At 40.7% G+C, this 12,411-nt stretch overlaps 1 protein-coding gene across 1 annotated transcript; it reads right to left on the reverse strand.

Annotated features, from left to right (window-relative positions):
- Window positions 1-417: 417 nt before the first annotated feature.
- On the reverse strand, window positions 418-3,167 carry LOC147614888 (uncharacterized). Its single transcript, XM_086779797.1, has 4 exons — window positions 2,834-3,167; window positions 1,314-1,409; window positions 1,011-1,059; window positions 418-861 (listed from the first exon to the last, which is right to left on the reverse strand). The coding sequence occupies exons 1-4, from the start codon at window positions 3,119-3,121 to the stop codon at window positions 776-778; spliced, it is 519 nt and encodes a 172-aa protein (XP_086635923.1). The 5' UTR covers window positions 3,122-3,167; the 3' UTR covers window positions 418-775.
- Window positions 3,168-12,411: the final 9,244 nt, after the last annotated feature.

Consider the following 12,411-nt stretch of genomic DNA (forward strand, 5'->3'; position numbering starts at 1 on the left):
CAGAGTTGTTTGAAGGGAGAAGGTTACGTTTCTGAAGGGAAAAAGAGACTTCGTGAATTTCTAAACAGGAAAAAGGGACCCTAAGCTATTTTCTTTAAGTCATAGTTAGTCACATAAAAACGAAAAACGAGGCAACTAGCACGATGAATTCATCTTTGGATGTATAGACCATTACACACTTAATTAGAAAATAGATGCAATGCTAAATTACTCTCTTCGTTGCACTTCTTTACAGAGTAACACACACATGCCTGCTTTGTACAAGTAATTAGAGAAGCTCCTTTCCACATAACAACTTGTGCTTCATAGAGATTCAAATTAACAAAAAGAAACCTTAGACCAGCACAAGATCGTAGGAATTGCACATTGAACAAGTAACTGAGCTCAAATGAAGAGAATTGGAGATCCAGTAAGCGAGCTAATCGAGGGTTGCAATGTCTATCAAGTTAATTAGGAATTAAACCGCTTTGCTTTGAACATTATTAAGCTCATTTATCGAGGTCTTGTTAGTTGTTTCTGTCTGCTACAGGATAACAGTTTCCTGTACATTGCGGTTACTCCCAAAAAATCGTAGGAAAACCGCTTTGCTTTGAACATTAAAAAGCTCATTTATCGAGGTCTTGTTAGTTGTTTCTGTCTGCTAGAGAGAGATTTCACAGAGGTTTTCATGCTTCCAAATTGCAGGATAACAGTTTCCTGTACATTGCAAGTGAGCAATCTTCTAGATACATGCCAAAGCTCAAACAGCTTTCCAATATTCAGCCATTTTGCAGGTCTAAACAGGCGGCACAAATCGAGCTCGCAGCTTCTCCAAGTCTTTTTCCACAGATTTTATGAACTCTGGAAGCGTCTTCTTGATATCTGCACACAGAATCCTACTTAAGCACTCAAAACTCTTAACCGCTGCAAAGAGTGCAACAGAAATCTCAAAACTTAGCAGTAATCAAAACCGCTGCACAGTTCTATGAGACAGTTTGCAGTGAAGAGCTTAAAACTAGGCAAAAACTTACGCTGTGATGCTGAATTCTGCGCTCTGGAAGCAAATTCTTCACAATCTCCCTGCCCAGGCCGAGAATATTGCAATATATAAAAGGGATTAATCCTAGTTCGGAACTGTGATAAGGTCTATCTTTCTTAAACCAGAAAGAATTACTGCCCCAATACAGAGTCGCAAATTTCTAACAGGCCAGCTGTGACGCAAAATCGATCAACACAAAAAGCTTCGTCTTCCAAGCAGATTACATTATGGATTGATTGCAGGTGCTACAGGAAACTGTCTCAATGGTGAACCTTGAAAGGACATTAATTTTTACCTTAATCTCGTCCATGTCTTCCTCATAATCAGCTGAGAAAGCATTGCAATCCCGCTCAAATTCGTCCATGTGCTGCGTGCAGGACTGGAGTTCTAGCTGCAGTTTTGACAGAAAAGCATGATGGTTGCTGGTTAGAAAACAGATCTAGACAGTAATGAGCAGTGTTTACCACACTATCAAATGCCTGGACTGGAAATAGATGATGTTGCTGAAAGCAGTCAACAGATTAGCCAAATATTAAGAGAAACCTTCACAACAATTTATTTCTCTCTCTCTCTCCCCCCCCCACACACACACAGACAGAAGCACTTCATTTCTGTTGGCTAACAATTATCCAAGCTTTCAACATTATTCAAAGGTGGCTACTTGCAGTCTCTTAACATTCATCGATTGTTTCTTTGTTGCAATCAGTAAAACTGATGTTCAAGGAACGTCCTGCTCCATGTAACAATGTTTTCAAAAAGGCATGGCACTTACTTGCAAAAGGACTAGGAAATCGTGGGGCGAAAAACGCAATGAGATCGAGCCTATTAGCAAACTTGGTGTAGACTGCGTCCAGAAATGGCAGAGGGAAAATCTACTTACAGAGAGTAATTATAAACTCCTATATTAACTGGAGATTAAGGCGTCATCAACAGCTCATTTAGCGCGCGCCAGCGAGCAGGATTCTCAGAAAAGAGACGGCCCTGACGAATAAAGGCTAGGGATATGCCCACTAAATGTAGTTTGTGACACAGTGATGGACTATGAGAAACATCTCACGTGCTTTCCAACGACAGAAGCTTGCAAAATATGAGTAGTAGCACTGTAGGCTGTAGCAGACTGCAGTACGTCAGTTCTCTTATTGCAACTTGAAAACAAAGTTGTACTCTTTGTTCCAACATCTAAATATTAAAGATCGACGAGACAGAATACCTTAAATAGCTGCAGAGACAGTTCTCTTATTGCAACTTGAAAACAAAGTTGTACTCTTTGTTCGAACATCTAAATATTAAAGATCGACGAGACAGAATACCTTAAATAGCTGCAGAGACAGGAAAAAGGAGAGGCATTTTAAGTTTTAACCTTCAAGAAGAACTTGCTTATTAGGCTGCGGCTGCCCAGTGCCGGCATAAAACGCTGACAAAGTGCAAAATCGAAAAAGCAAACAAAACAAAACAAAACAAAAAACTGGACATAAACCGCTTTTAACGTGCGGAATTCTGAGAAAGGAAAGCATTAAACTGCAAAAATGTTCAAAAATCGTGTCAGAACTTAGAAGAGACCTTGGAGTCGATTCATTCAAAAGCAATGCTGAGAAAAACAGTGCAACAGATGTCAGAGTTAACAACACAGAGGGTTTCTATGCACTGTACAGATTAAATGCAGAAACAGGCGCAGCAGAAAATTAACAGAGAAGTAAAAACGCGACGGCAAGAAAGAAAAATGCCTGCCTCATCCAAACCTTAATCTGCACTTCAGGTAACATACGTTAGACAGAAACAAAAAAATCTTGGGAAAAGAAAAGAAAAAAACCTAACCTTCACGCGCTTGGAAAGACGAGCGGAGGCAGCACCTATCTCCTTGACCAGGCTGGCGTGCGTGAGGTCGGATTCCTTGCGGAGGGAGGCAAGGCGAGAGGAGAAGGCCATCTTGATCTGACCGATGGAGGAATCGGCCGAGGTAGGGGAGGCAGCTGCAAGGTGAGAGGAGGACGGGAGGATGGAAGGAGAAGGGAGAGGGGAGAGTAGCGCAGAAGCAACAGGATCCGCCATGGCTGCTGCAGACAAAGAAGGTCGCCTCCTGCGTCGGTTGCTCGCAGAAGCCATGGAATCTCTCCCTGTGTGTTTTGCAAGATGCAGCAATGAAAACTGATGAATCTTTGAAATGGAATTTTTGAATTGTAAAAAAGGAAAGGCCCCGTGAAAATGGCTAGAATGCCACATCACATTAAGCTTAATCTTAGCTCTAGTAACCTTAGGTGATAATCTTAGCCTTGGTAACCTTAGGTGAACAACTGTTTGAGTTAATCTTAGCTCTAGTAACCTTAGGTGATAATCTTAGCCTTGGTAACCTTAGGTGAACAACTGTTTGAGCATAGCTCATTACAACTTCGCAATAGTACCTTTTTTTGTGAGATGGGGTACAAAATTCAGCTTTGGACATGCATACAAGAGTTGATGAAACTTATGTGTTAGGATGCTCTCGAGTGGATACATATTTTGGAATAAAGAGTTGAGGTGTGAATATGTAGCACTGATTTTCAATCATGAAAACATTTTCTCGATGTGAAAATGTAATGAAGTGCGGGTAAGGTTTTGAGTTATAGTGAAATGCTATTAGCAAGCTAGTCTAATTTTCATGATCGAACATTCCTTATTCTCACGATGTGAGAACTGAAAGAATATTGGTATTTATACAATTAAAGAGGACAAAGCTGAATTTTGTACCCATCTCTCACAAAAAAGTATGTGATGATCTATGCTCAAACATTTGTTCACCTAAGGTTACTAAGGCTAGGATTACCACCTGTGGCATTCTAGCTAGTTTCACAGGGCCTCCTTCCCCATTCCTTTTACAATTCAAATTTTCACCACTTTTTATTGTAAAAGGAACAGGGCTTCCTTCCTCCGTCTGAGAGGCCACAAGCTACACCAACTCAACCCAATATTGCATTATACTTAAGTGAAAGAGGAACATGACAAATGAATAGCACCCACCACTTCTGATTGTAAAAGGAACAAGGCTTCCTTCCTCTGTCTCTGAAAGGCCACGAGCTATGCCAACTCAACCCAATATTGCATAATACTTAAGTGAAAGAAGAACATGACAAATGAATAGCACCCGTGTCCACTAATGGGAGCACAACTCAATGGCTCAATATGGTTCCCTTTTCCCTTGGAAACGATAAGGGCTAATTTTTTATTAATAGTCAACAAGAGATGAAGATGAGTTGAATAGCTATTGTTCAAAATAATCACGTGTTTCATTCTTGTGTAAAACACACTAAGATATATTATCACTTTATGTACGAGCTCATGATATTCACGGAGGTCGAGATGGTCTATTGCCCAACAACTAAGAATTGTGCAAATATCTTCACAGAAGCTCTTAGAAGGGACTCAATGGAGCAACATCTTCATCGAACCATAGAGATAGATGGACATTAAGGAGGGGTGTTGGATATCAATGCTCAACCCTCATATTATATTGTCTAAGCACTAGCTAGTTCATGTTTGTACAACCCCCATTATGAGAAGTAGCCATGGTTGAGATTAGTCTAGGCGTTAGGGGACATCCTTGTATTCACATGGGAACTAGGAGCCAGATGGTTTAGAGATTTCTTGGATTAGATTTGACAAACATGCTACATGTTACACTAGAGCATTACCTCATATAATAGTCCATAGATAGAGTTACAGGCAGACTTTACTATCAAACACCATGGCATAATATTACCGGGGGCTTGAACAAGGCGTAAGATGAGCCCGAATGGACGTGGGAGGTAGGTATAGCTATGTAGCTATTCCTAATTCATCTTTATGGGCTGAGTCTACACCAAACTATCACCATAGATTTACACACTTTGATCATGAGTGCCTCGTGTATATAGGCCTATATAGATTCATGGCTATTCCCTTCTCCACACAATTCATCAGTGTGAGGTTAGTCCCTAGCTTCTACTAGCATATAGCCTCCATCTGAGTAATTCCAAATCATCCCATCAAAGCTCCCTTCATAAGAGAACATGGGTGTATGGTTTTTTCCTTTTATTATATCACTTCAGTAATACATTATTCTTCTCTATCTCTATTATTGTGCAATCTAAGTTTTTTAAGTTGTGTAATTTGAGTTTTAAATTTTTGTGTTGTGAAATATCCTACTTCTCTATCTCTATTTTTGTATAATTTGAGTTTTAAAGTTTTCTGCTTTGAAAGATCCTACTTCTTGGAGTGTTCTCTTATATACACCACACATTGTATCCTCTTACATATGAGTCATTGACAAAAACACTCACATTGTTAGCCTCCTCAGTTAACATGATCTCACATGCCTATCTTGCAAGAAGGCACTTTACCATCTTAATTGTATGTAATGAAAGCCTATCTTTTGTAAGTTGGAGCTAGAATATATGAAGCAGCCTTACCAAATGATGTTCTATAGAGGTCCATATGTGAAGATGAATTTGTGCAAGTTCTAGAGGAAACACACTCTAGAATTGCTGAAGGACAACTATGGAAACTTTCCCTAAAGAAACTCAAGGAGTACTATAACCTCGTGTTGGAGAAAGAGAGAATGAAACAAGCCTAAGAGCTTATGAGGAAGGTACACACTAAACTAGATCCAGTGTTAGAACAAGTGGTCGAGTACAAACCACGAACCTCACATGAGCATATCCCAGATCCAATTATAGAACTAATGAGGGATCCTTAGAGTTTTAGCCTCCAAAACAGACCCATATCCATTTTAAGAAGCCACAAACAGAACCAATTCTGGAGCCTCTACCTCGAGAACCAATCCAATCAAGCCCCACATTGCTAGATGCAAAGTGAGGGAGGACTCAGTGGGAGGTGAAAGTTGGCCTTCCATGGGTCACCATAGCCAATGCCACAACTTTTTTGAGGTGATCAGTGACAACTTTATCTCATCCCTTTCAGAGGCACCACCTCCTCAGTGTACATACCTTAAACATTAACAGGTCGTCCTAGCCTACCTCAGAGTGAGTACAAGCCTAGTGAGAGCGGTATCACCTATAGGACATAGCAAGCCTTTCAGAGGCACCACCTCCTCAGTGTACATACCTTAAACATTAACAGGTCGTCCTAGCCTACCTCAGAGTGAGTACAAGCCTAGTGAGAGCGAGTATCACCTATAGGACATAGCAAGCCTTACAACCTTTTGTCCTCCTCTCAGAGGTCCAAGTTTTGATAAGTTCTCTTTTTACAAGGAACTTCTCAACTTTGGAGAGACTTATCAGATTAGATGAATGGGAATTTAAGAGCCCATATAGTTGAGCTTGATCCGAGGGAGGAAGAAGATGAACCATGCCCCATTGAAAACCCTCCCTCCATAGATAAACCAAAGGATAGCCCAAAGGGCCCATTAACAAGCTGGGACACTATTTTAAAAGTGACGAAATGAATGCAATGATACTTGTCATGTACAAGGGAAGGGACTTACGATCTCCGTGATCTTGGATGGTGGTGCTAGTGTCATAACATAATCACCAAGGATTGTTGCTGGGAGGCTTGGAGTAGCATAGCACTCGTATTTAGAAGCCTCGTGGGTAAGCTTATTGCCAATGGAAAACACAACCAAACCCATAGGCATCCCATTAGGGGACATTATTTCTTCTCTTTGCCTCTGGTCTCTTGCTCTAGTAGAGCTCCTTCTATCTCGTGTAGCTTCAATTCAGGTACATTCTTTAGTGTTGCTACAATGTTTTCATATTCATCTTTGTCCACACTCTTCAGAAGCACAGCTAGTGCCTCATCATCTTCTACCTTTTTGCCAATAGCTGCCAGTTGTTGCTTAATGCTTTTATATCTGTTCAAGTGTGTGATTAAAGGTTCACTTTCCTTCATATCCAATTTGTAGAATTGTATTAACAGATTTATCTTTGAATTTTTAGCTTGTGTGCCAAATGATTTATTAAGTTCATCCCATGCATCTTTTGCCCATTATATCCCTGTGATATGATGAATGATTTCATCATTTAAACTGAGTGCGATAAGTCCTAATGCTTTCTCATTCCTGCTCTTCCACTCATTTTCCCCTCTCACCTCTGGGCATTCATCTCTTCCCTTAACTAGCCCCCACAGATTTTTCCAGATACGTGCTTTTTGTTTGCCATGCGTAAAACTGCTCCCCATTAAATTTGGCTATCTCTTGTGCCGTACTCATGATGATGTGAAGGGGGTCTTCCCTCTTGATCCAATTTCAAGATTCAAGGGCAGTGTCTACCCTTTTACAACTCAATCTGGTGTTTAGGTGATGATTACAACAGATTTATCAGCATAAAATCACCAGAAATTACATTAAACCAAGGGTAATAAATCTGTACGGAATGGTTAGAGTATCAAACCATCCCCGAATTGCAATCTGAAGTTATAGGGATCTGTATCAGATATCCAATGGTGAATTTGAACCCTCAATTGTACCAAAATATAGTGATTAGTATTGATTAATCATTGATTAGCAAATTAATCCTCTATTTTGTGTGCAAAAAACAGAGTATGCGGGGAGTCCAGATCTAAGGCCTTAGAGTTCAAATGAACTCAAACCCTTTCAAGGCCATCAATAGCAATTAGTCTAGTAGAGGATTAAGCCAAGAAACACAAGATTTGACCAAACATTGCATGCTTAATCTCTGTTTTACCAAAGTCACTTGCAGATTTGATGAAGAGCTTGGATCTCATTGTAGACTTGATCAAATCAAAATCTGTCTTCATCACCAACTTGTAGAGCACCCTTGAAAACCCCTAGGGTCAAGAGGAATTAGAGAAATTTGATCTCCCCCTTAGAAAACAGGCACTTGCAAAATCGCATGGAACAGCAGCGTGCGCTGGCGGTTTGAGCTTCTGTTTGAATGGGCTGGAGCACAAGGGTGATAGCTATGTGTGGCTAAAGTGGTTTGGGCTAATTTGATGTATGAAGGGAGATAGAGCTCCTCTACCAGCTAGGGGTTACAGAGGGTTTGTTTGAAAAAGAGGTAAAAATCTTAATTATCTACTAATCCTAATTAGCCAAGTGATTAGTAAGATAATGGGCTCATAAATTGATGGATTCTAGGCTAGGCTCTGATACCATGTTAAATTTGCAGTAATGTGATGAGCTATGGTGGTGGATCAAATGCTAGAATCAATATCATTAACAAAGAGATTAGATAATAATTAAGATGTGATTAGTGAGCAATTAATTGATAGCTTAATGTAGGCATGGATAATAAAAAACCAAAAAATTCTCATTAGGCCAATGCCTCAATTTATAGAGTTTACATCCAAACATCCAATCCCATTGATTTCTCCTTGATTCACCCCACCTCTTTTGCTTGATTCTCTCCACCTCTCCTAGAATATCTCCACACCTCCTAAATCTCCTCATGCTACCCTTTATTCTCTCCCAGTAGATACTTCTTACCTTTTCACAAGTTCTTTCACATTTACAGATTCTCTTTTATAGCCTCTTGCCCAAGGGCTTATTTTCCCGCACACACCCTATTCACTTGTATATTTCAACAAGGTCTAGGGGTAGGGGGGAGTAGCTCCTCAAAACCAAGGGTGGATCCAAATGTAGATCTTAATGCGCAGCCACAAGGACAGATTTGTTGAATATGGCTATGGAAATGGGCCGAGGACTGGTCAAGGAACTAGGCACTACTCTAGAATCCAGACCATCCCAAATGAAGCCACACATCATTTCAAGCTCATACAAAAGTTAAGGGGACGGGGACCTGATCCAACATGTGGAGATCTTTGAGTCCACATGCAAAACTTGTGAGCCATTAAGTGATGTAACCATGATTCATGCCTTCTCATCACTGACCCTAGAAGGAAAAGCTCATTAATGGTTTCAAACCCTCAAGCCAGAAGATAAGATCAATTTTACTCGGCTCAAGAATGTGTTTGTGCCAAGCTTTTCCCGAAGTGGCAATAGATGGAGTCTTGTGGCACCACTGCATAACATCAAACAAAAAGAAAATGAGTCTACGCGAGATTATATATCCCAGCTAAAGCACTTGAATTCAAGATTTAAACTACGAGAGAAGTTAACTAATCAGTTATTGCTTGCTTTCGGAGAGGAATCCAAGATCACAAAATGCATGAATATCTAGTATTAGCCTGATCGGCTACTCTTGATGGATGTTGTAAGTTGGCAATCGAATATGAAGACAATATTCTTGAATTGCCACAACCTGAAGATGTCAAAATATCTTCGGTAGCAATGACTTTGTGAGTTTTGAGTCACCAAAAGAAAGAGAAACTCGGAGCAAGCAAGTTGGGAAGGGAACATGAATGTGGATAAACTCAATAATGCCATACTGGACAAATTGAAGGTGAACGATGGAAGAGAAACATATGGGCATGGGCATACCCATCTTTACCCTCGTAGAGATTCGGTATGGTGTTCTATGTGCAGATTGAATCACACTACCACTCAATTTCCACAGTTAAGAGTAAGGCCATTACTCTATTGTGTTCATTGTGTAAAATTAGGGAATCATGACACCTCCATGTGCAGGTATCCAAGGTTCCAAATCGTAGCACAACTATCGGCACCCAGAGCACCACTGGCTTTACCAGCACCACTCATGCAAATTATTGCAGCTGCAGGATAACCAAACCCTTCCTATTTACCTAGGGGGATGTTTTGAATATAGGACACGTTACCTCTGTCGCCACATGTTGTACCACTACAACCACTACAGGCTAAAATCAAACAAGTATTGATTGAGGAGCCATCAGAGGATGTTGAAATGGCCATCAGAGGATGTTACAAACACACAAGGGAAAGAGAATTGGATGTACCTACTCCAATTCGAGAAGAGTCGGAAGAGGGATATCAAGGAAACCTTATGTCAAGAATGTTTGAGGAGGTTACGCAGGATGAGTCCATTCATTCATTCCCTAGGGGTGGATATGAGACGCACACATGGAAGGAACCCTCACCTACAAAGAGCCCAGAGACATAGGTAGTCTCATAGTTGTACTATCCACTTCCATGCAAATGCCATTAGGACAAGTGCTATGCAATTCACCAACATTGTGGGCAGACATAAAAGAATGGGTAGAGAGCAAACTAAAGCAAGTAGCCACTACAGAGGAGATTCAGTCACCTCTAGTAGAAAGAAACTTAAAACATGCAAGGGAAAGAACACCTGGATTCGTCAAAATATCGGTTAATCAATTGGGGCATTGTTACAAAAGTGACAACACTAATGCTACAATCCCAATTCATCATAACGGATACCAAACACTGGCTAGATGGTGGGTTGGGAGTCAGCATCATCACAAAACGATGTTAGGAAAATTGGGAAAAACCTGATTTAAAAAGAGCAGATCTTATCGTTAAAATGGCAGACAGAACATCTTCAAGACCAATTGGTATTTTAGAGAATGTGCGACTTAAAGTCTTTACGTTCTGCTACCATCATACATTTGTGGTAATGGATTTTCTGCGCTAACCAAATTCATATGACATAGTCTTGGGAAGTGCCTTCATGAGGGAATCCAAATTGGTGCACGATTGGGCATTAGACCATGTGTATGTTCAAAGGGACTCACAAATTCCAAAGATAGATCTACAAACATGGAAAGTACACTCCATGGAAGGGCAACTATTTGGTAACGATTCAGTCACAATCAAGAGAACCACATCTATACAAATATGCCAGCCCACGGTGGAAGTTTTAAAAGAGGAAGAGGAAGCAAAAATGTATGCATCACTCCTCCTCCGGATTTCAATGAAAACTGGATGAATGTGCTAGCTAGCCATAGATGTGATGCAACCCCAAGGAACCCAATACATTGAATCTAGGACTATTCCCACTACCTTTGTCTGTATGGTCAATTAGCAACCCATTGAAGAGAAATCGGTGAAGAGAAATCGGGGGAGGAAGTTTCAAGCATAGAAGGTATTGCATCACAAGGCTGTAACCAGTGCCCAACACCTTAGAAGATGGCGGAAGCAGAAATAGTATATCGCTCAACAAAATGCCATGTTACCAAGAAAACCCACGGATGCCCAGTGGGGCTGAGATACCTTGAAGCTACTAAGGTACGCGATGAGTTTTTTAAGGATTGGGGTGAGGAGTTAAGCAAGATATCCCTTGAAGGAAAAAATAGGCAGGAAGTCACCCTTCAAGAACCAGAAATGCCTAAGCTTATAAAAAGTAGGTGCCAAAAACGAAACAAAGCTTTGGCAGAAGCAGAGTGCGAGGCTAAGAAGGTGATGGCTAAAAAAAAAGAGAGGATAAGGATAAACCAGACCTGCTTTCAATACCAGACTATTTCAAGACATACACAATTGACGAACAAAAAGTGGTCTAATTGACAACGACAAAAAGGGTTAAGGAAGTTGGTTTATCCACATCATACAATGGCCCCAGCTAAGGGCAAGGAAATTGATATTGCAGAGTCAAGGGAGGAAACCAAACCTGTTTATATCGCTACTAATAGACTTGACTCCAGCTGAAGAAAAGGAGCTCGCTTCTCTCCTTAAGGAGTTTAAGGATTGTTTCGCCTGGAACTACAAAGAGATGAAGGGTGTACCACCTGAAGTGGTACAACACATGATCCCAATCATGGACAGATCAAGACCAACTAGGCAAAAACTATACTAGATGAATCCTAAATATGCAGCCAATTGTAAAGGAGGAAATTGATAAACTCAATTTGTTATGGACTTCATCTACGAGATAGAACATATGGAGTGGTTATCTCCAATCATGATCATGCCAAAGAAGAATGGGAAACTTAGGGTCTATGTCGATCTCAAAAAGGTTAATGCGGCTACTAAGAAGGACCATTACCCACTGCCTTATACGGAGCACGTTTTGGAGAGAGTCGCTGGTGAGGTAGCTTACAGCTTCTTAGACGGATTTTTGGCTTACAATCAAGTGTCTATAGCACCCGAGGATTAGCATAAAACGGCCTTCAATACAATGTGGGGGAGTTTGCTTACAAAGTTATGCCTTTCGGTCTCACCAATGCCCTAGCAACATTCCAGTGGGGTTAATGTGCACAGCCTTCAAAGACTACTTGCAAAAGTGGTTGGAGGTATTCATTGATGATCTATGTGCACACTCACGATGGTGGTTAGCCATTTGGCTTTCAGAAAGGTGTTTAAGCGATGTTGATTGTATCATATATCCTTAAACCCTTTAAAATTCCAATTTTGGGTCAAACACAGTGTGATCTTGGGACACATTGTCTCTAAGAATGGTATCTCCATGGACAAAGGCAAAGTCAAATTGATTTTGGAACTACCCCCACCCACTAATTACAAAGGGGTACAGAGGTTTATGGGCCACGTTGGGTACTCTCACCGCTTCATAGTATTTTATGCTGAAATTGCCAGACCATTATATAGGTTACTCATTGTCTTCGAATGGACTGAA

The sequence above is a fragment of the Cibotium barometz genome, chromosome 41 (assembly GCF_041138505.1).
Source record: "Cibotium barometz isolate CiBa-2024 chromosome 41, ASM4113850v1, whole genome shotgun sequence".
Taxonomy (NCBI): Eukaryota; Viridiplantae; Streptophyta; class Polypodiopsida; order Cyatheales; family Cibotiaceae; genus Cibotium; species Cibotium barometz.